Genomic DNA, 20,560 nt, shown 5'->3' on the forward strand with positions numbered 1-20,560 from the left:
GGGGTCTGCGTAAGCAAATGGTACAAAGCCGCTTTCGGTGGGTGCTTGGAGCTGAGCCTGGAGAAGCCGTGGGTCGTGTGGATGGCAAAGCAAAGACGATGTGTCTGGAGAAGAAGAAGCAAGGGAGGCTGGCTGTACAGAGTCCGCCGGCGAAGGGTGTGGAAATACTTGGTGTTGATATTGATGCTGTTGGCTCAAGTCTTGCGGTGATTGGTGATTATGGGGTACACAATAGTGTTGTTGGGGTTCGTGAAAGACTGTCAAGTACTCCTGATCTTGTAAATTACGGTAATACTGTTCCTCTGCATTCAGTTGCTGGCGAGTTTGCGTCAGGTGCGGACGCACATGTGTATATGAAGGGTGAGAGAAGAGAGGTAGGCGGGATGCTGAGTAAAGGACAGTAGATTCGGCGCCGGTTGAACCACGTTCTTCACGGGATGCTGCTGTTAACGGGCCCGGATAGTTGTAGGTACTGACACTAGCGGAGCAGCCTTTCTCTTGTTGCTGATCAATAACTTGTGGCCGGCGACTTGCCAAAGGTCGTTGGGGAAGCGGTCGAGAGAAAGTTGAAAAGCCGTGTCTACCTTGCTCACGAGACCCGCTTGCGTGATGGGTCTGTCGGAAGGGAGGAGGTTCGTCGAGGTCGTCTGCCGTATCGGACGGCGTATCGAGGCCGCTGGGACGGGAATGATTACTCATATCCGCCGAGTAGGAAGTGGGTGCGCCGGTAGTGATGTGGATCCGTAAACTTTAAAGATGCCGACTAACGCCTTCAATCTCGGCAGACACGAGTTTGTGAGTGTGGCACACCGACTAAGCTTAGACTATTGTTAGGGTAAGATAGCCTCACCATCGCGCCGGGCTCCGGGGACCTGTGGTCAGGCACCGTCAGCCATGCAGAGCTTCACAACAACACTCGTAAATCCCGGGCAGAGGCGGGCCCAAAAGAAGGTAGCAGAACGAGATTAAAAAAGTATATGTGTAAAGCAGCCACTTGGAACCATTCAAATGGGGCTCAAGGTTACGAAAACGTAGTTGACTAGATTGCGGCTAATAGAACAGCTTGAAGTCACAAGTGGATCGTGCTTTGATAGAGGTACGACCGGTAAAGATTAGAAGACTAGTCCTCTCCAATACAGTTCGACCTTTGACGAGACAACTTAGACATGTCCATGACACGTTCACAGTCTGGGTGTGTCTGAGGCGGATCGTACTTGATTTAAGAAAGACAATTTGGCGCCACTTCCTGTCAACACTGACGAAACCCACCAAGGATAAAAGAAAAGCAAGAACAACTGAAGAGGCGTTGGAGTACACAGCCTGCCACGGTCATGGTGTGGGTAAAGTCTCCCGCCTTGAGGGTAGAACGCCGACTCGTTCCCCAATCCAAGGATACGGGTGACACCGTGGGACAGGACGATCAGCTGTGGCCAGGCCAGCCTTGTGGGTGAGGCAAGTTGAGTGTGTTGGATTGCCATTGAAATGCCAGGGCCTGTCGGAGAGAGAGAACAATGAAGAATCCCGCGAAGCAGGGAATAAGACGGCCAAGAGCTGCATGATTGGATCGCGGGACTGGGGCGAGAAGGAATTGAGAGGGCTTTTGGTGAGCCTTGTTTTCTTCGCGGACCCCGTAGAAGGGAACTAGAGTGGGAGAGATCTGCGGTTCGCAGATGGGCGCAAGTGCTGCACCTATGCAGGTGAAGGATATCCAAAACCACATCTGCAAGGAAACATCGCGGCCTCGACCTGGTAGGTAGTGACGAGAATGCGGTAACATGGCATGGGTGGTGCTGTGGTGGCCAACCTCGAGTTCTCGACCCGAATTATGTCAGTTCGAGATCCCGGCGCGCTGGTCTAACGTGTGAAACTGCAAGTGATCAAAACCCGTACCCAGCTGACAAGCCATTCGATTGGACCGGGGACCAGCGGCAGAGAAGCAGGTCGAGATCCATTGCAAACATGGTCGCCTGTGCATATGTATCCCGCCTGCCAGCCTCACTCTTGGGGCATGCTCACTTCATGAGGGGCAACGATCGCCATCAACTCACGCCATAATCCCGACCGGAGGTTTTTGCATCCCTGAAGGCGTCAAGTAGGATGAGAACGAAAAAGCAAAAAAGCAACCATCGCTTTCGATTTGAGAAAGGTTATCCCCTTTTCTCAAAGAACCATTGACGAAACGGCCCTCGGATGGCTTTGTTTGGTAGGGTAAAACTTGGCGGGTGAATTCGAGAGATCGTAAAGTCTGCACCATTGGGAGCATGCATTACCTTTACTGGCAAAAACCACAAAACGTGGGTGTAAAGCGCCGACGCGTGGTGTGCACGCAGTGGCGCATGCATCATTCGGGATTGATTGGGCCATCTTGCATTGGCAACAGCCTCATGATCTCTGCTCAGCTGAGGTTGATGTGGGATCGTCATGGCATCTTCTTCGACTGGAGAAACTCAGATAACAGCTTCTTGATTGAGAGAGTTATTCGCGGTTGGGTTTCTGTGTTCTTCCAGCTCTTTCGGTTTCGGGGCCACCAGAAGGCAAGCCAAATGTTGGAAACAATGTCGAGCTAGAAGCTAAGTATTCGAGCATAGACAGACAGTATGCCGTTCGAGGATTGATGATCATTGGGAGCTGTGCATAGCGAGACGGAGAAGAGAAGGAGGAGGTTTGGTGGTAGGCATGCCCTGAGCCAGACACGGTCCATTCGGTCCGTCCCCCGTATCCTTGTCAGACCCCTTCTTTGTCTGCAGCCCCCGGGGTGAACCTCAAGGAGTTTTCAGGGTTCTGGAGAGCGTGCGACAAGTTCATCATTATGACCGCGAATAGGGAGTAAGGGTGTGGCAACCCCCGCGTGTCCGATGCGGATTCTGTCAAACACCAGCGAGATCGTGTCACTGCAGCCATTTCGGGTGGTTCGCGAGGGGTCAGCCACCCGCCTTGTCTAGACCGATACACCGATGATCTCAGCCGAATAGATACGTGCGGCCGGTGTCTCGACCGCGCAACTTTTTCGGTACGTCGGCGGCTTTCTGTGATGGTGGCCTTGCGTCCAACGGACAGAATGTTGGGATCCAAGGCCATCCGAAAACCCGTCTCAGTATCCTGGCTGTAAAGGGTCCCAAATCTAGGTTATTTGAGATTCCAATGACAGACGCCGACTTTGATTCGACCGACGTTGTCAGGTACCTTATGATACGTTCTGAACAACAGCTTGATTCGATAACAAGCAAAGTAATCTTTGCTTTGAGAATCGGAAAGCAGTGATGGCATTCGTTCATGATTTGATAGGTACCTTACCAACATCAATGTCTTGCCCTGGTGTAATTCAGCAGTTAGTTACTCCGTATATTGTACTTGAGATGAGGTCAATCCCGATAAGAATCGATAAGAGCCGATTAGATAAGGCGCCCATTTGTCAACCTATGCACCTCCCCTCCAGAACATGACGATCGCAAAGCTCAAGCTTCACCAACACCAACAATGTGACCGCAGCTCGGGGAAACGACGCCTCCCTTTCCGCGAGGATGCCGTCCCACTTCGTACCAGCTCAAAATTCCCGTCATCGTATCGCCGCAATCGCCCTCTATCGTGCTCTCGTCCGCGAGGCTCGCGCCGTGCCACTCCCCAACGATGTACTCCGCAAGGGTGTCGAGAACCCACTGCCGCGGCTCGTGAAGAAAGGCTTCAAGCGCAATCAGACGGAGGCGAGCTACCGCCTTGTTCTTGCTGCGCTATCTAAGGGGTACAAGGTGCGATACTCTTGCACTTTGCTCGCAGCGCCTTCTCGTACTGACAGTGCTTCAAATCAAGTTTCTCAACCTCTTCAAAGGTGCCCAGACCCCATCGTCAAAAGAGCACTCCGAAATCCTTACGTACCTCCGCGAAAAGAGCCTTCGTGATGCGAGATCAGAAGCAGGCAAACCGCCGCCGCTCCCGCCGAAAATCGAGCGCCCAAAGCCCAAATGGCCACCTCTGCTCAAACGCATTTCCCCCCTCGACGAACCACCCGTCTATATCTCCGAGCGCCACCCTGTGCCTCGCGAGGAACTCTCCGGCATACGGCACGTCCCTAATGTCGCTGTGACCGCACATGGCGTCGTCTTTCTACGCCAGGGCAAGCCGCAGCACCGCTCCGTATGCGACTATGTCCAGAAGAAGAACAAGTACAAGATTAAGAACATGGATCATCTGCTCGCCTCGATGCGCGATGAACAACAGTTTGCGAAGGAAGAGGACCAGTGGGATGGGCACCTCCAGAGCGAGATCAAATCACAAAAGAGGGTGGTGGAGAGGCTGGTCAGGTTGCGGCAGAGAATCGAGCAGCCCCTCGCAGACCTTCCTGATTGGGTTGAGAAACCAGGTTTCGAAAGGGTAGGAACACTCGAACCCTATGTCTATGAAGAGAGTTACACCAGCAGTGTAGCTGCTACATACGATGACGCCAGCAAGAGGTTGAGCGATGACGCGGCGGATCAGTCTGCGAGGGCAAGAGCGTTTCTGGAGATCCGCGAGGCGGAAAAGAAGGCCTTGGAGGAAGACAACGAGTATTACCGAGAAAAGGGCTATAAGTGGATGATTGACACACCATATAAGAAGAAACAAAGACGGGTTGCGAAGCGCAAGAAGGGCGGTCAGGACAGATTCGAACGCAGGGCGGTACGCCAGGACAAGGCGCGAAAGAGCAATTTCGTCGGCCTTAGCCCTGCCCCCATCCAGGTTTGAGTCGCTTTTCTCTGGATGAAATCTGTTTGTCTTCATACTGTACTATACTTCTAGATATTCCCCATGATACCAATACGGAACGGTGCGGCATATGATGGCTACGCGACATCGCTGCGGTATTAGGCCATGCCAAAGAGCGCACACTGCTACATCTGTAAGTGACCTCCTTGCCTGATTCGCTCTTTTCGTAATCTAGGGCTTCTTCTATTGAGCCGACTTTGAGGTAGTTCCGTCTATCGTTCCTGTTGAACACTGTGGTCGGTCCCATCGCTCGCCACAGGCGCCGTAGGGAACCCCCTCACCTTGATGTCTAGTCAGCCCAGAACCAGACGACCTAACGCTCAGCCTTACCTTCAAAGAAGTTTCCAAACCAAACGGTTCCGTTGAAAAGCTTGAGTCACACAACTCAAAAAGTAGCCTATCCATAACTCTGGGCATCTGTAGGTAGGCACCCGGGTAGGCTTCAGCCATCTGTGTCAAAGGGATTACTTATAAAAACAAGTCCTACCCCCAATTTGTTTCTCTCCCCTCTCCCAGAATATTTCACACAGAAACAACACACAGTACACAAACATTACAACCACTACAACCAATACAACCAATCTGGACAGAAACATGGAGGAACAAACACCCAATACGTTCAAATTCACCATCGCGCACTCGACGCTGCCACTTGAAGCCATCGGCAAGGGCTTCTGTGGCTCTGTGTGGTCCGCGGGTAGCCTCGCTATCAAGCGGGAGGATGGCGGTCCAGGTCGTTCTATCGCAAACGAATACACCATGCATCGCCACATCGTCCGAACCTTGGATGATACCAGCCTTCTCAATGTACCTCACTGCGAAGGCTTCTTGAAACACGAGGCGACTGCCTGGGATCAAATGCTCCCAAGATTTCCCGCCGGGTATACAGGCTGTAATGCACTGATCAGCGAGAAGATTCCACCACTATCTCGCGATGTTCGCAAGCTGTTGGCCCAAAAGTTTCACCCAAACGTGAATCCGGATGAGATTGCCGATAGCTCAACAAACAGCCACTGTCTCGCTCGGCCTTACTTGGGGCGCAGAAAGCTCCGGAGTACAGACACCAATCAAGATCGGCCTAGACTGAGATTCTTCAGTCTAAGAAACTTCCCACTTCACGTCGATCAGATGGAGACTCTCAAGCTGGATCTTGAAGGGTACGCCGTAGCCATGGCAGAGGCTCTCGCATTCCTGCACTGGTCCGCAAAAGTTGACGCCAATGACGTTGAGTTTGTGCTTGCAAACCCAAGGACAGGCCATGTGCCACCCAGCGCAGCCCCCACGACATCAAGCTTTGGTCCTGCAGTCTTCCATTCAGATGAGTTTGGCCCTCATGCTATGTGGATCCTGGACTTTGATTGCTGCAGGATAATGACAATGGACGACAACGGAATCAAGCAAGCTTGCAGAAGCTTTTGGCGGAACGATCCTTACTATCCGCGGCCTGGCAGCAACAACGCAAAGGATCAGGAACTCTGGGCTGTATTCCGGACTCACTTCCTGACCGCTAGCGAGAGAATTTTGGAGGGCAAAGAGGAAGATGTGCGTCGGCTGCCATTGAAATTGATGGAGTGTATCGAGGAGACAAGGGGAAGGTTCACCAAGGGAACAGGTTTCTGGTAGGGTGGGCTAGGAGGGTCTAGCAGCATATTCGTGTGTGAATCAAAAAAAGAAGGCAGAGATGCAGAAAGTGTCTGCTGCCTGTAGGATTCCGGTTGCTGAATAAATTTCGTTTGCCGTTTCCGAGTTTTCTTTCTCTTGACTACAGACTGTTTATCACACAATACAATATGTGGCGTCAAAGATTCCGTTGCAGAGTCCTTGCCATATTTTTTTCATCAATGTTTCTGCGAACAACCTGCGGTTTCTAAGCTGAACCAGGTACCAAGCTGAGGAATCAAGGTTGCTAAAAGAAAACTTCGAGAATTGAGACTTCTTCGCACGGGTTTGTCTCTTCACCATGAGGCCTATACCATCATACTTCATCTGATGACCATATACTTAAAGGATGGACCATTTCCTGAGGTTGTTGTCGCTGATTCTTGATTCCATCATCAGTTGCCGGCTCTTCATACTGATGTAAGGTAGAGCACTCTGTCAGTGGTAACGCAGCACTGGTTTCGATCGTATTGACTCAGATAACTTAGGATCACCTCAACCCCCTTCGCGAAGATGGACGATCCTTCGAGACAAGACTCTTCCCGCCTACCCAAGGCCTTCGAAAAGCGTCGTCAGCAGAAACAATCGGACGCGACTGCGGCTTCTTCAAGGGCTGTCTCCTTGGAACAGGCCATGATAGCTAACCTTCACCTCGAAGAAAGGCTTGAAGCTGAGTCTAAAGGAGAGCCAATCGAGGCCTGTCTTAAGCGAATGCTTTCAACCAAGTCAACAATCTCTACGGCTTCGTCTTTTGCGAAGCGTCAGCAAGCGTCGGTTGGCGTCGCTGCAAAATTCCGGGAGATCGGTACAGGCTCCATCGGCAAAGTGTTCGAGCATCCCGGCACCACGTTCGCCTACAAGCTGTCTCTCACGAAGCAGCATGATAAGTTGTGGAACAACTACATCATGCACAAGCGAAGTGAGACCGCGTTCAATTCGCTTAAGTTCTATCCTGCCTGGACAGGTCGAAATTCCCAGATGTTTCTGGTTCGCCACGCCGACTACCCAGGGCTTCTGGGGAGAGAATCTCGACCTGTTTCCAGATGTATCTGGATTTCCCCGCAAGCCGAAACAAATTCTCTGTATGGAAAGGATCTTCCCTCTTCCGAAGCTCGTCCGTCAGTGTCTAATTGAGAAGTTTGGAATGTCTTTCCACAAGAGGTCCGATCGATGATTCTAGAGGCCACCTTTGAGATGCAATCCAAAAACACGCCGCAGAAAAAAAGCCTCCTAGCCTCCGTTTCTGCGGAATGGCAAACATCTTTCGAGAAGCGTAACTTCAAGTATTTAGCGCTTACGCGGCTTCAAGACATCACGATGCTCGAAGACTTCGTCGGTCCTCGTCGTCAGATGTACGTTAGTGAGATCTGGCTCCATGTGCTCTTAGCACCATACACTTCTGGAGAGCTCTGCGAGGAGGAAGACGAAGAGATATTGCACAACAATGAAATTCTCGACGAGCACTTGGAATCTCTTTTTAGGACGCTTTCAAAATGGCAACTAGGCTACGGCAATGAGAAGAATTCCGGTGTTCATCTCCATTTCAGTGCTGAGGCGTCTGATGACTACGACAATCTATTCAGGAGTAATGATCCTCTCGGGGAACTCTACTATGATCTCGAGCTTGCTGAAGTCTTGGGGGCAAACAAGCGTATTATGGGAAATCTTCTCGACTTTGAAAATGAAACCTCCGCATCAAGCCTGACAAGCCCGGCCGAACCTGGGTTCCCTGCGGTTCTGAGGGTTCCGATAGTCAAAGAGTTCAGCATTAGAGACGAACTCTACCGAAGTTTATCAGCAGGAGCCATTCGCTTTCTTCTTCTCAGCTTGGACAATCTGGAAACCATTAAGTACACATCTTGGCGGGGCATTGACAGAAGAGACAGATACCAGCGAGATAGGGCAAATGTGGCTCTGCTTGAAAGTCTCCCACCTACGGCAAAGAGTGTCAGTTCAAGGGAGGCTCGACATGACAAGTTCCATGGGCCGTTCGACGAGCCTGGTCCCAGCCGCGATATTGCTCGGGTGGCCGTACTGGCATGCTTTCATCTAGTTTCCTTCAGCTCGCTGTCTGTTCTCGACGCCATGCATTTCTTCAATGAAGTTATTCAACTATCCATGCCGCCGATGATGGAATATCTCGACCGCTGGTCATCTCTCGAAGCGGTGGCCCTCACGTCTCCCTTCCTTAATTCAAAGCTAGATGAGGCATACACTCAAGGCCTACTTCAACAAGCAGCTGCGGCCGCAATGCACTTGCCAAATCTCAAGGTCATGGAACTGTGGCAGACCTGGAAGCCTGCGGCGATCCTGTTCCGTTACGAAGTGTCGGGCCACACAGTCGAGGTCTCGTATGGCGCATCATGGGATCTGAAGTTGCATCAGGATATTTGTGATGGATGGGAGGTGGCGAAACATCATGGAAATCTCTTTTTTGATATTCAGCTCAAGGTACTCGACATTCCTGCCAGTGCTGATATCGATGCCAAGCTTCGTGTCAATTCATATTAGAGGGAAAGTGTCGGACCAATTTTCTAAGCGTCTATATTTGCCTACAAGTATAGCTTCTTTGTAATGCTGCCCATCCATTTAATAAACAGCTTAATGGCCTTCAGTCTTTACAAAATCTTGACTGAGCCACCATTAGCAGCAATGACACTTCCATTGATCCAGCGCGCCGCCTCGCTCACAACCAGACCCACAACTTTGGCAACATCATCTGGAAGTCCGACTCCATTGTGAATTGATTTCCCCTCGCTCAGAACCCTCAATGCGGCTTCGCGCATATCCGGCGATGCACTCCCAGTGAGCGCATCCGTCGCCGTACCACCCACTGAGAGGGAGTTCACTGTAGTTCCCAGCGTCTTTGTGTCCTGGCTCAGAATATCTGCCCAAGATCGGGTCAGGGATTCCATTGCTGATTTGGTCGATGCGTACAACATGGCACTTGTATAGTTAGCATCTATGCTATTATCCGAGATCGCTAAGGTCTTCTTGTTTGACTGTAACTCACTAAGATGCTGCTGCAGTACGGGCCCAATCGCTTGAGATATTGACAACTCGAGATTCCGGCTGGATGTAGTCTCGTCTTAGAAGCACGTCCATTGTCAGAACCAAAGACTGCACATTGCCCAACAAGACCCTCTGGATGAATTCAGCATCAAGCTCACGGACGGACCGTGCCTCAAAGTGGGTTGCATTGTTGACAATAATGTTAAGTTTGCCGTCGAACTCGTTCTGTACTTTGTTGGCAATCGTTTCAGCCAGGTCTGGCGAAAGAAGGTTTGCAACTAATCCCGTGATCTTTGGAGCGTCGAACTGGCTCGATTGGTAGCCCTGTTGAACCGCCTCTTCGAGAGATTCGATTAGATTAAGTGATTCAGTCGATGCACAGGTACCAAGAATGTTTGCTCCGCGACTGGCAAGGTGGATTGCTATGGCGCGGCCAATACCGCGAGAAGCACCTCTGTCACCACCATTAGTAAAACCTGGACTGCCCAAACGAAACTTTGCAGACTCATAGACCAGTTACAAGAAATCACTAAAGCTTACGTTACCAGGGCATTTTGACCTCGAAGGTCTTGAGGGAGAAGAATCATCTCCTTGCTAGTTTGGGGCGCTGTGGTGCTCATCTTGGCAACTCCAATGTTTTGTCAGTTGGAGTTATGGTGCTGTGATTTCTGATGAATACTTTTCGGAAGAAAGACCTGTCTTCAGGTACCAATATAAGCATAATTATAGATTCCTTAGCCTGAGCAGTCAAAGAAGGCTTACAAACAGAGCAGTTGACTATCTGGCACTTACAAATCCGACAACCCTCTTCGCTATTCCAGCGGACGACGAAGTCGCGAGAGAACCACTCAACGGCTCATAATACTAGAGCTCCAAAATTCATTTATGGGGCTACGTATTATCATTGCTGACTATTTTGCAGATTTGTATTTACGTCGACTCGTGGTTCGTCTGATGACGTCCGTTCCGCTTAGTAGCCGAATCGGGCCGTCACGGACTTCAGTATGCAATTGAGCCGAGTCATCACAAGTTCACCTCTCGATTCAGACCACAGACGGTAAATTCGTTCCATTGGATCCCAGAGACCAAGCAGTATAACGTAATTTTTCCACATTCTCCGTAGCGGCAACCATTGTTCCAAAATCCGAATCTATCCATTGTAATCCGAGACCCGGTTTGACGCTCTACGGACACCCCCATCGGGTTCTCGTCATCTTAGCGAATGAAGAAATCGTTTGAGATTTACACACCTCAAGGACTAAAAACATTGAACGCTCGAGCAGACTGCGCAGATGTCATCCCACTAAAGTTCCTCTCTGCCGTGTTCCATCCGGGGCATCTTAAGCTTAAAACCGAGACGCGAGAGGGAAAGGCTTCGGTGCTGTCTAGTTGGTGAAAGTTTTGGGATCATATCAGACTTGTATAAATAAGTTCCCGGTTCGCGGTATCAAAAGAGAACAATATCCCCACATTCACCTTGAATATTATCAAGCATCATCCTCCACTGCCAACATCACGATGTCTCATGAGACTCAATCATCGACGCTCGCTACATTGCATCTTCTGACTCAGACGTTGAGCCAGGGATCAGTTATCACACCGGATGATCCGTCATACAAGCTTCACTCGGAGCCGTTCGCCATTCAAAAGCAGCTTTACCCGTCAGTGGTTCTCGTTCCAAGCACCATCGAAGAGCTTTCCTCTATTGTGCGTTTTTTATACTCCTCGAGCTTAGAGTTTGCTATCCGCGGTCATGGATTCAAATCACCTTCCGCCAAAGATGTAATCATTAGCATGCTGAACTTCAAGAGCCTGGAGTATGACTCAATCAGAAAGATTGCTACAGTTGGCGCCAGTGCGACTTGGGAAGAGGTAGTGGGGTTCATGGAACAAGTTGACCCCGAGTACTCAGGTAATGGCAGTACTGTGTAGGCAACAATACCATCCAAGCTAACCAGACTCAGTACCTGCGGCCCGGACACCTAGCATTGGAGTCACGGGATCCATCCTGAATGGTGGCCTTTCCTGGGTGTCCTCCGAGTATGGTGGCATCAGCGATCCCATCAACTTCCTGGACGCAGAAGTCGTCAAGTACGACGGCAAAGTTGTCATGGCATCTCAGGAGCCAGGTCTTCTCTGGTCCCTACGGGGCGGTGGCGGCGGCTTTGGCAGTAAGTACACTATCCTAGCTTGCCTCAAAATTCTTGATCATCTTAGCTAACTGAAAACCAGTCGTAACCAAGGTTCTTCTCCGAGCACATCCATATCCAACTGACATCTGGTCGGGGATTGTGCTACTGCCTCGTCATCTCCTAGCGCAGATGATTGACGAGGTGCTCAAGTTCAATCACTCTACGCCCCATCCCAAGGTCAACTACTTCATGTACTTGATGCCCCAGCAATTGCTGCATACCGTTCTGGAGACACCTGAGCCCGATATTGGCGACATGGTCATCTTCCATGTGTACGACGCCTTGGGTGAAGAGCATGGTCGGGCTACGTTCCGCTGGGTTCTTGAAAAGCCCGGGGCAATTGACCGGACAAGGGTAACCAACATGAAAGGCGTTCTCAACATGCAAAGTAAGACGCTCTCATATGCCCCATAGAACATCAAGTTAACCCGATTCCCGTACTAGGAAATGCAAACGTCATGCGAGGCACAATGAAGACGCTTTACGCGCCAATGGCAGTGTCCGATTTGGATCGCGTCACAATCACGCGAGCGATTGAAGTCTATGACAACATAGCGAAGCTAGACCAGACTATTCACGACATGTCTTCAGTTATTTTCGAGTTCTTGTTGCTTGTAGGTTCTCATTCCATCTCGTCGACGTCCTCCTACTGATAAGTCGACTTACAGCGACCCCCAATTGGCGGTACGGCAGAGGTTGCATGGCCACGATCCAACAACTTGAACCACCTTCTGCTTTTTATCATAAGCTGCCCGGGGAGTGGCACAGACGAACAAGAGAGACTCATTCGTCAAATCTCGAACGATGCGCCTGGTCAGGTTTTGGGCCCAGAAACTCGGGCGGAAGTCAATCCTGCTGGGCTCGAGCCATCCTACCACGACGTGAAAGGGGTGAGTAATTGCAGCTGATCTCTGGGTTTCTCGATTCGGTATTTTTCTTCTGACGATTCGATAGGTATACCGGGAGCATTATGAGAAGTTGGTGGAGTTGCGGCGTCTTTATGATCCCAAAAAGCGCTTTCAATCGTTCTTCTAAGTAGCTTCTTCGGGCAACTTTAAGCAATCATGTTGTCTGTGAAGAGAATTCAAGTCTTTCTCAAGCTCAGTTGACCTCTATCTTCACTAATGTGACACGTTCACGGGGCAGATTTAGGGAGAACTAATACTACTTCAGTCAAGCCCCATGATCGAAATTTCGTGCACGTAAGTCCACAAATTGAAACTTCTCATATTTTGAAGAAAAATATGAGGTGCAGAAGATACTACTAGATGAACACATACGGAAGTGAGAGCTCTCCGCTGTGAATAACTGAGTAGTGCTCTACTGAGTCGCTTCAAGTGTGACATGCAGAGTCGAGTCAGGGGTGGGGACGGGCTTTTGACTCGCACCCGCGGCTTACAACTTTGTTGATGTTGACTCCTCAGTGGCGTTACGAAGCCCGAGGAGCGAAATAATATTGGCTTCGTTGCATAAATATGGCTGATTATACGCAGCGTTAGGACTTGAGACATTGAGACAAGCAGCGTTCTCAAAAGATTCGACACCGCATCTCCTTTCGAACGACAACCTTTATAATGACTTCAACGTTCGCGCTTAGACCCCAGCCCTACCTAGACATTGACAAATTCTCACCAATCATGTAGACCCGAACAGCAGTTTGCGGAACTCGCCAAGATCGAGGGTCATGTAGAGGAGACCACTATCGCAAGCGTCTACGATCAGCTGAAGCCTGTCGCTCCAGAGCTGCTAGTTGGCCAGTGGGAAGGAGGCAGTTTCAATACGGGACATCCCACGCATTTGCAACTTCACAACTTCAAATGGGCGGGTAAAGACTTCCGGTCCGTCGATGATGTAGACCCAATCATGCGATACGAAGAAGACGGCAAACGAACATGGTTTTCTGACTACGGCCATGCGCGGGTGAGTGCATCTACCCTGGGCACTTGTCATTGAAGATATAGCTAAGCGAGATACCAGGTTCGAGAAGTTAAGTTCAGGGGTGTTGTGACTGCAGCAATGGTTTATGACAAGTTCCCCATTATTGACGCATTCCGTTACGTGGACGAGAACACTGTGGTTGGTGCCATGGACAACAAGGAACTTCAGCAATCTGGGACATACTACTTTTACTTGAGAAGAAGGACCCAGAGCAAGGCCTAGCTAATTAGACTATAAAACTACTTTATGTAGATCATCCTTTAGTCCGGGGCCCCGCAGACGATCCCCAGAATACAAATACCACCACAGACCTGGTGCGTGAGAAAGTTTGCGACTATTCTATTGTTCTAGTGAAATGAGTGGCTGGGACTGCAATTAGTTTGGAAAAGGAAACCATCTCGTACCGCGTGCTACCGAGGATCCGAGGTCACTTGCCTCAACATCTTTGTTCCCCCGCATTCTCATCACAACTCGTCGGACAAGCCCCACCTACGTCACCCCGAACCCACCGTTTCATACGATTTCTTCATCTGCTGAGTAACAAGTGAACTTCAATTTGTCGCATACACTGCACGATACCTCATCTGCAATCTTGAAAGACAAATGGAAATGACGAGCACGCCTACGACTTCTTGCACACAGGATACAACTGCTCGATCACCCGGGCGGACTCCACAGACTGCTGCAACATCTCAGAGACTCAAGAAGAGAGAGTACGATCGGAAAGCTCAAAGAGTTGCTCGCGAAAAGACGAAGAACCGAATAGCTCAGCTCGAGAGCTTGGTCGAGAAGTTGAGCCAGCAGGATGACACCGCTACTACAGCATCGCTCATGGCGGAGTTGTCAAAGGTGACTGAACAGAGGAATAAACTCATGAGATGTCTCAAAACGACTTCTTCTTTGTTCAATGATCATGTCAAAGAGGCCGAATCATGGGGCTCAACTGGGATGATTTGCAACGTGCCGTCTCCGCCAAAACTGTCATCAACCAAAGAGGTTTCGCCGAAACATCCGAGCCCGGGATCCTCAATGTCCCCAGCGTATTCATCTGTCCCTGTCTTCGACAGCTCTGCCGACGAGGTTCTTGAGAAGGAAATAGGGGACGACATGGACAGCTTCATGGACGAATCTTCCCTTGATATCAACCAACTTCTGGGCGACTCAATGTTTCAGCCAAACTTTACAACACCCGTTTCATCGAAAGACATGAGTGAGTCACATATCACAGGCGTCGAGGTCGATACATCCACACCAAGGAAAAGTCTGCAACTCACAATAGAAACACGCCGAACAGCATCTAAATGCCACTGCTCGTCAACCAACAGATTGCGACGACTCTCGGATGGTTCACAAGTCAGTTGCAATAACTGGAAAGCGGGTAATGAAATCCTCCAAGAGCCATTTGCTCTCCCCGACGCTTCAATACGACTGGAAGGAGAGACAGTTGAGGATGTTCCTGTCCACGCCGTGCTTCACGGCTGGGACAGCTTGGCGCACACAGGAAGGATGACGCCTTTGTGGAAGAAGGTTCGCCAACTCGATGAACTATGTTTCTCGGCATGCGGGCAGGCAGAACGCTTGGCCGTTCTGTTCATCATCCATCTTCTTATGCGGGCATACGCCGATCCAACATTGGTGAAGTCTGCAGTCGTACCAATGTGGTATCTCAAATCGTAAGTGCAATGCATCTTCGATCCTGAAGGTGAGCATACGCTAACTCTATAAAGACCTTTACAGGAAATTTCTCATGATCCATCAGCTGATTACTTTGCCTGGTAAGTTGACTAAACTCAGTAAACGGCATGATGCTTACTTGGATTTGCGCAAAGGCCAGCCTTGAGGTATCGGTTCGCCATTGCGCCACACCGGTACTGTAGCAATCTGTTCTGGCACATGTTCAAAGAACATTTGCGAATAGTGTGGCCATACGACTTTCGTGACTGCTACATCAGGAACGTGCAATTGGGAACCTACGGCCTCTCGCCTCTCTTCAAAGAGAAGATCCATGACCTGAGGTCTTGGACAATGGCACCTGACTTCTTTGCCCAATTTCCCGAACTAATGCAGGATATACCAAAGTTTCCGGGTCAACCGTCTCCAGCAACCGCTCTACCATTCGGCCTGACGATCTCGCGCGATGTGGACGGGTCAAAGGCGGCAAGAGATGATGACGAAGAGAGAAGGAGATCTCCCAGAGCCGAAAATAGCACGAAGGAACACATCTTATTTCCCATATCTTCTCATGTAAGCGGCTTGTTTTTGAGCGAGCTCGGCATTGACGGCGTGACGGATTGCTTCGACTTCTGATATCTCGGATAGTAAGATATGCCTATGAGATCCTCGGGGATTTTGTAGCTGGGGCATCGCAGTGGCGCAGCGAATACGTGTCTGTACAGTCACTGTTTTACTAGAGCAAATATCCATGGAGATGTACCGCTCTAAGTCAGTACTCGAAAGTCTTGATAGTACTTTTCGTTGCCGTGCGGATAGACTACAAAGTGATGGATCGCGCTAGCAAGGGTGGCCCTGCAACACCAGCACCTCCGCGGGCCTCCGAGTCTCCACCGGATTTGAGTGTACGATGAGTCCGACTCTGTCGCACAATGAGACGAAACCTTAAATCACTGGACAAGCCTCACATCGAGGCAAATTTTGCCGTGCAAAGCCCCTGAAATACAGCCTCACAGTTTTCGTCATTTTGGGAACGACCGGGAAGGCCTCCGCTGAGCAAGACTGCCGACGGCTCCGGGGAGAGGTTGTCTGCCATATTTACTACTACTCAGAGACTTCATGAGAAAAGTCTCGTGTGCTTTCCCTCTCTCATCGAACCACCGTCAGATCATGTATCCAGGCAAGATGTTGCTTGGCCTACTTCTTTTTGGCATCGGACTTGCAGATGCTAGGCTATCTTCAGATGGCGTCTCCAAGGATCCAGGCCTTGCCCGGAACGTACAGCTACACCATCGGCAAACCAACGACACGATAATTCCTTTACGACGAGACTGCCCATTTAGTCCCTGGGATGAGCTATACATAACTGACTTCCTTCAAGAGCACTTCAACGACTTGTCAACGACTGATCACTGCTGGATCATCAAGGGCGTAGCAGGACTACATGAACTTCTTCAGAGAAATATCACGGCTAACCCCCTGCTCAACGTCACGATACCAACTTGTATACAGCTCAACGTTACGTCGAAAGGAAACGCCTTCTCTATTGACTTCTCAGATGACTCTTACAAGGTTAACGGTGTCGACGAAGATGACTTCGTGTTATTGACCTATGTGCATCGTGGGTTGCCTCATCCCCCCTAGAATCTATCGCAGGTATCTTACAGGCTCTAGTTGTATGCATGACTGCGGCGTTTTTCTTCTGTTATCCCGTCATTCTGGTACTAGCCTCAGCGCCGAACTTATGCATCATGATCGACCGCGCACTCCAAGAGCCCACGAAACGAAAGATGGAACGATGGCAGACAATCTTCACAGTCCTGCTCTTCGCTCCCCTGTCCATCGCGGGACTCGTTACGGGAATAGTCGCCATGGGAACCTCAGACCACGCAAGAACAGAGCACGGAGTACGGTCACCTCTCTTCCAACGCATTTCAGATCCGCAACTAATCCTGACTTCTTTTAGATCATCGGATACATCACCATTGGCCTAGCCGCAATATCCGTGCCCCTCTACCTCTACCAGAAGAGACTCAGCTCCCGCCCAGATCTCACCTTTTACATGTACCGGCGCCTCAAATTCTTCAACGCCCTCGACTTCCTCGTCTGCCAAGCCATCCTGCTCATCTCGGGCTTCGCCCTCCCTGATGGCATCGACGACTTTGGCATCATGACGATTTGCGGCACAAACACGCTTTCTTCGTCGCTTCTCTTCTCTTTGGGAATGATTGTTTCGTTTGTGTGGAACTGCGCCATGGCTACGATGACGGTGCAGTGGCTTCTCGAACGGAGGGTTCGGGGTGGCAGTCTCCGGGATAGAGCGCCGCCGTGGATGCTCAAGATTTTGCGGAAACGGTCCAATTCGGATATGACGTTTCAGACTTTTCAAGAATCTCGCTGAGAATGGTAGACTTCTGGCGTCTTATGTTCTGGAGGTCGGCTTGAACTGGCGGTTACTTTATGGTAGAACATCGATAGATCATCTTTACCTCACATCACCTTCTCGAAAAAATGTGTGATTATCCGCATCGAAGACAGACATTAGCCCGCCCGGGGCCAATAGATGAAGATGTTTGTATGTACAAAAAGGCTTTGTATCATTTCCAGTACAAAGAGATAGAGCACTCAGCTCATGTCTAGTCTACCAGTTGAAGTACTTGGATCTCGGGAGCGGGGCATGATCCAGCTTGAAGTACCCAGGCTGCAACTTCTGGAAGACCTCCTTGGGATCATATTTCTCTGCGATGCTCTTGAGCTTGGCCTTGTTCTTCGCACCGTACCCACTGACAACATCCTGGAACTGCGCGGCGTAGTTCATGTAGATGTAGTCGTTCTCTACCCCCCGCGCCTTGGCTTCATCATTGATTCTTTCCATAACTGTTGAGGCAAAAGAGTAAATCTTGTCGTCGTCCTCTTCGTTGCTCCACATTATGGAGAGCAGAATGATGTAGAACGGGCCGTCTTCGACATTGAGACCCAGTGCATTGCCCCCGTTCTGCTGCATGTGCTTCAACATCGGAATGGTGATGCCCTGGAACACCAAAGTGGGAAGAATGCCGGGCAGATCCGTCACGGCAAGAACCTCCTCAAAGTAGATTTCCTGCGCGGCATCAACGAGTCCCTTGTCGGCCTTGCTGCTAATGACGGAATAAATCTCCCGCGGGCCCGGCGGTGAACCCTGTGCTCCTTCCGCAGCCCATTCAGCAATGATTCGGTTCTGCGTCGTGTCCGAAATGGCGGGGATAGCGTTCCATTCGGAGAAGATATCGGCTTCGCCGCCATCCGGCTCGGCATAATACAGCGTCGGGAGGGAGAACTTGGTGCCGTTGAAGTAGGCGTATACAAGCCATAGGCCTGCCTTGGGGTCCTTTTCCGCATTCGCAATGAAGTTGGTGTAAGCTCCAGAGAGCGCAGGGAACGAATCTTCGAGGTAGGTTCGGGAACCACCCCACATCTTGCCGCCTGGGAGCGAGATGGTCCGGAGGTTGAAGCTGACTACGAGACCAAAGTTGTTACCGCCGCCGCGCAGGGCCCAGTACAGGTCTGGGAACTGGGTGGCTGATGCTCGGATGATAGCGCCGGTAGCTGTGACGACCTGTCGATATCAGCTTATGCTCAGAGTCCTTCCCCGGCGAACTTACATCGTAGCTCTCGACATTATCACAAGCCCAGCCGTAGAGGTTAGAGAAGTAGGAGATGCCACCTGTGATTGCATTAGTTCATGCCGCTCTACGCTCAACGAGTTGTGCCAGGCGTATGCCGTAAGGAGACAGCGAGGATTCTTCCTCAGGTTCTCAAAAGACGTATGCTTGGCTTGGAGTGTCTTGATCGAAAACGTACCTCCAGTGGTTAGTCCTCCAACGCCAATGTCGTATATCCGACCACCGATGACATTCAGATCAGACCTTGTAAGCTCACGGTAGACGTCACCCCAGATATTGCCAGGTTGGATCGAAGCAATCTTCTTGTCGGCAGACAGCGCGATGCCCTTCATGTTCTGGAAAGAGATGGTGATACCGTCTTGAGCGCTGGACGCACCAGCCATTGCGGCGTGGCCCCCGCTCTTGGCAGCGAATGGGCACTGCGTGAGACGGGACAGCAGAACCACGACAGATACTTGCTCCGGCTTCAACGGTTTGAAGACACAATAAGGGCTGACCTGGGCTTGGTTCCCAGACCAGTATGAGCTGACGAACTCAGTGTACGCAAATTCATCCCTCGTCTCGACAACATCATCGCCATAGACAAACTTCAAAGTGCCACACTATGATAGAGAAGCAAACGTCAGTCACCTTGGTAGTGGTGTTGCGAAGGGTAGACGGCTCACCGCAGCGGAGCAGCCTATCTCCGACCTCTTATTGAAGCCATTTAGAGTCGGAAGCTCGGAAATGACAACGCCTAGCTCATGAAGTGCGTCTACAACATTGAAGTTGGCAGGCTCCGCCGGGCGGATGTCAGCTGCGAGGGCGTTAACAGCGTGGCTAGCTGCGAAGGTAGCCGCCGCAAAAAGCCTAGAACTTAGCATGACTTCGTTCAAACGTCGCGTCGGTGACTTGGAAGCAAATTTCAGCGTGAACCGGGGGTATCGATCGCAGGAAACAAAGTCATGAGTTTATTCAACGGGTCAAGCTGCGACTTTATAATCGGTTTAAGATCAAGCCATGAACAGCATGGAGGCAGCTCACGCTGACCGCAGAACCGCAATCTGTAATCTCACCCGCATGTACAATGCTGGTAAAGCCCATCCTTCGCTGCAAGGGACGCCTGCAGAAGTCCCATAGCCCTATCAAATCTGGCCTCGACCGAGAGTAAGCAGCCATGGACGAGGCATTGAGGCATTGCTCAACGGCTGGGCGCTGATGATGTCTCTTAGTTGATTGAGAATGGCAGAAGATCAGGCTGCGAGCCGTCCTACGTAAGCAGTAACATGAGCCATGTTTGGTGATATGTTCCTTCGCGTGCTTTTGCCTGTCGTTCGCAAAGAATCGTAGCATTGTCGTTGGTGGGTGGTCGAATCTTCGTTGGTGCTTCCGAACAGATTACAGAGTATCCATACCTCGGCTAACACATGCAGAGCCAAGATACATGGGGGCCTTTTCGCTATCACCCCATGTCGCTGCAGGTGTGATCGTGAAGAAGCATGAGTCCAAAAGCAGCCAGTTGACGAAGCAGAAAAAAATATGATTGTCATTGATACTGGCCAAAGCTACACTAGACGAAACTTGATCAGCTTGGTCCATTCTTGTAGATGAAATACGACTTATATCACAAGTCAGCCATCCATCAGTAAGAGAGAGGATTGGCGTGAGCGAGAAGCAAGCACTCCGGTCTCATAGATGCGCCAATTT

General features: G+C 50.5%; 10 protein-coding genes across 10 annotated transcripts; 7 read left to right on the forward strand and 3 right to left on the reverse strand.

The window, feature by feature from the left end:
• Positions 1 to 924: 924 nt before the first annotated feature.
• On the reverse strand, positions 925 to 1,815 carry BDZ83DRAFT_628887 (uncharacterized protein). Its single transcript, XM_060508730.1, has one exon. It carries the CDS (start codon positions 1,775 to 1,777, stop codon positions 1,421 to 1,423), a length of 357 nt encoding a protein of 118 aa, XP_060362581.1. The 5' UTR covers positions 1,778 to 1,815; the 3' UTR covers positions 925 to 1,420.
• A 1,706-nt stretch (positions 1,816 to 3,521) lies between these two features.
• On the forward strand, positions 3,522 to 4,719 carry BDZ83DRAFT_582869 (uncharacterized protein; the record flags this gene model as incomplete). The annotated part of the gene is made up of 2 exons (XM_060505594.1): positions 3,522 to 3,746; positions 3,808 to 4,719. 2 exons carry the CDS (start codon positions 3,522 to 3,524, stop codon positions 4,717 to 4,719), a joined length of 1,137 nt encoding a protein of 378 aa, XP_060362582.1.
• A 615-nt stretch (positions 4,720 to 5,334) lies between these two features.
• On the forward strand, positions 5,335 to 6,363 carry BDZ83DRAFT_754326 (zinc finger protein-domain-containing protein; the record flags this gene model as incomplete). The annotated part of the gene is made up of 1 exon (XM_060514467.1): positions 5,335 to 6,363. The coding sequence occupies one exon, from the start codon at positions 5,335 to 5,337 to the stop codon at positions 6,361 to 6,363; it is 1,029 nt and encodes a 342-aa protein (XP_060362583.1).
• Positions 6,364 to 6,912: 549 nt separating this feature from the next.
• BDZ83DRAFT_783427 (uncharacterized protein) lies at positions 6,913 to 9,276 on the forward strand (the record flags this gene model as incomplete). Its single annotated transcript, XM_060515587.1, has 2 exons — positions 6,913 to 7,517; positions 7,626 to 9,276. 2 exons carry the CDS (start codon positions 6,913 to 6,915, stop codon positions 8,908 to 8,910), a joined length of 1,890 nt encoding a protein of 629 aa, XP_060362584.1. The 3' UTR covers positions 8,911 to 9,276.
• Positions 8,831 to 10,311, reverse strand: BDZ83DRAFT_628893 (3-oxoacyl-reductase). Its single transcript, XM_060508731.1, has 4 exons — positions 10,174 to 10,311; positions 9,952 to 10,110; positions 9,413 to 9,865; positions 8,831 to 9,345 (listed from the first exon to the last, which is right to left on the reverse strand). The coding sequence occupies exons 2-4, from the start codon at positions 10,029 to 10,031 to the stop codon at positions 9,018 to 9,020; spliced, it is 861 nt and encodes a 286-aa protein (XP_060362585.1). The 5' UTR covers positions 10,032 to 10,110; positions 10,174 to 10,311; the 3' UTR covers positions 8,831 to 9,017.
• Positions 10,312 to 10,831: 520 nt separating this feature from the next.
• On the forward strand, positions 10,832 to 12,933 carry BDZ83DRAFT_675910 (FAD binding domain-containing protein). The gene is made up of 6 exons (XM_060511155.1): positions 10,832 to 11,323; positions 11,376 to 11,582; positions 11,644 to 11,991; positions 12,048 to 12,217; positions 12,272 to 12,493; positions 12,558 to 12,933. The coding sequence occupies exons 1-6, from the start codon at positions 10,930 to 10,932 to the stop codon at positions 12,636 to 12,638; spliced, it is 1,422 nt and encodes a 473-aa protein (XP_060362586.1). The 5' UTR covers positions 10,832 to 10,929; the 3' UTR covers positions 12,639 to 12,933.
• Positions 12,934 to 13,096: 163 nt separating this feature from the next.
• On the forward strand, positions 13,097 to 13,829 carry BDZ83DRAFT_703971 (uncharacterized protein). Its single transcript, XM_060511489.1, has 3 exons — positions 13,097 to 13,188; positions 13,247 to 13,523; positions 13,581 to 13,829. Exons 1-3 carry the CDS (start codon positions 13,178 to 13,180, stop codon positions 13,761 to 13,763), a joined length of 471 nt encoding a protein of 156 aa, XP_060362587.1. The 5' UTR covers positions 13,097 to 13,177; the 3' UTR covers positions 13,764 to 13,829.
• A 289-nt stretch (positions 13,830 to 14,118) lies between these two features.
• On the forward strand, positions 14,119 to 16,164 carry BDZ83DRAFT_628900 (uncharacterized protein). Its single transcript, XM_060508732.1, has 3 exons — positions 14,119 to 15,214; positions 15,269 to 15,316; positions 15,371 to 16,164. Exons 1-3 carry the CDS (start codon positions 14,145 to 14,147, stop codon positions 15,846 to 15,848), a joined length of 1,596 nt encoding a protein of 531 aa, XP_060362588.1. The 5' UTR covers positions 14,119 to 14,144; the 3' UTR covers positions 15,849 to 16,164.
• Positions 16,165 to 17,752, forward strand: BDZ83DRAFT_628902 (uncharacterized protein). The gene is made up of 3 exons (XM_060508733.1): positions 16,165 to 16,833; positions 16,887 to 17,119; positions 17,179 to 17,752. Exons 1-3 carry the CDS (start codon positions 16,332 to 16,334, stop codon positions 17,611 to 17,613), a joined length of 1,170 nt encoding a protein of 389 aa, XP_060362589.1. The 5' UTR covers positions 16,165 to 16,331; the 3' UTR covers positions 17,614 to 17,752.
• Positions 17,753 to 19,798, reverse strand: BDZ83DRAFT_628906 (uncharacterized protein). Its single transcript, XM_060508734.1, has 4 exons — positions 19,540 to 19,798; positions 19,053 to 19,476; positions 18,854 to 18,915; positions 17,753 to 18,807 (listed from the first exon to the last, which is right to left on the reverse strand). The coding sequence occupies exons 1-4, from the start codon at positions 19,735 to 19,737 to the stop codon at positions 17,854 to 17,856; spliced, it is 1,638 nt and encodes a 545-aa protein (XP_060362590.1). The 5' UTR covers positions 19,738 to 19,798; the 3' UTR covers positions 17,753 to 17,853.
• Positions 19,799 to 20,560: the final 762 nt, after the last annotated feature.

Source organism: Colletotrichum acutatum, assembly GCF_030867785.1.
Source record: "Colletotrichum acutatum strain CBS 112980 chromosome Unknown BDZ83scaffold_78, whole genome shotgun sequence".
Taxonomy (NCBI): domain Eukaryota; kingdom Fungi; phylum Ascomycota; class Sordariomycetes; order Glomerellales; family Glomerellaceae; genus Colletotrichum; species Colletotrichum acutatum.

Bases quoted from the DNA above. Each gene is read 5' to 3' on its own strand.
- BDZ83DRAFT_628887 (XM_060508730.1), bottom strand. From the start codon at position 1,777: ATGTTACCGCATTCTCGTCACTACCTACCAGGTCGAGGCCGCGATGTT.
- BDZ83DRAFT_628893 (XM_060508731.1), bottom strand. From the start codon at position 10,031: ATGAGCACCACAGCGCCCCAAACTAGCAAGGAGATGATTCTTCTCCCT. The intron at 9,866-9,951 runs GTAAGCTTTAGT...TGGTGGTGACAG, and splicing joins GGTCAAAATGCCCTGGTAAC to AGGTGCTTCTCGCGGTATTG. The intron at 9,346-9,412 runs GTGAGTTACAGT...TAACTATACAAG, and splicing joins CGTACTGCAGCAGCATCTTA to TGCCATGTTGTACGCATCGA.
- BDZ83DRAFT_675910 (XM_060511155.1), top strand. From the start codon at position 10,930: ATGTCTCATGAGACTCAATCATCGACGCTCGCTACATTGCATCTTCTG. The intron at 11,992-12,047 runs GTAAGACGCTCT...TTCCCGTACTAG, and splicing joins AGGCGTTCTCAACATGCAAA to GAAATGCAAACGTCATGCGA. The intron at 12,218-12,271 runs GTAGGTTCTCAT...GTCGACTTACAG, and splicing joins TTTTCGAGTTCTTGTTGCTT to CGACCCCCAATTGGCGGTAC.
- BDZ83DRAFT_703971 (XM_060511489.1), top strand. The intron at 13,524-13,580 runs GTGAGTGCATCT...GCGAGATACCAG, and splicing joins CTGACTACGGCCATGCGCGG to GTTCGAGAAGTTAAGTTCAG.
- BDZ83DRAFT_628900 (XM_060508732.1), top strand. From the start codon at position 14,145: ATGGAAATGACGAGCACGCCTACGACTTCTTGCACACAGGATACAACT. The intron at 15,215-15,268 runs GTAAGTGCAATG...AACTCTATAAAG, and splicing joins CCAATGTGGTATCTCAAATC to ACCTTTACAGGAAATTTCTC. The intron at 15,317-15,370 runs GTAAGTTGACTA...ATTTGCGCAAAG, and splicing joins TCAGCTGATTACTTTGCCTG to GCCAGCCTTGAGGTATCGGT.
- BDZ83DRAFT_628902 (XM_060508733.1), top strand. From the start codon at position 16,332: ATGAGAAAAGTCTCGTGTGCTTTCCCTCTCTCATCGAACCACCGTCAG. The intron at 16,834-16,886 runs GTGGGTTGCCTC...TACAGGCTCTAG, and splicing joins GTTATTGACCTATGTGCATC to TTGTATGCATGACTGCGGCG. The intron at 17,120-17,178 runs GTACGGTCACCT...GACTTCTTTTAG, and splicing joins ACGCAAGAACAGAGCACGGA to ATCATCGGATACATCACCAT.
- BDZ83DRAFT_628906 (XM_060508734.1), bottom strand. From the start codon at position 19,737: ATGCTAAGTTCTAGGCTTTTTGCGGCGGCTACCTTCGCAGCTAGCCAC. The intron at 19,477-19,539 runs GTGAGCCGTCTA...TCTCTATCATAG, and splicing joins AGATAGGCTGCTCCGCTGCG to TGTGGCACTTTGAAGTTTGT. The intron at 18,916-19,052 runs GTACGTTTTCGA...ATGCAATCACAG, and splicing joins TGGAGGACTAACCACTGGAG to GTGGCATCTCCTACTTCTCT.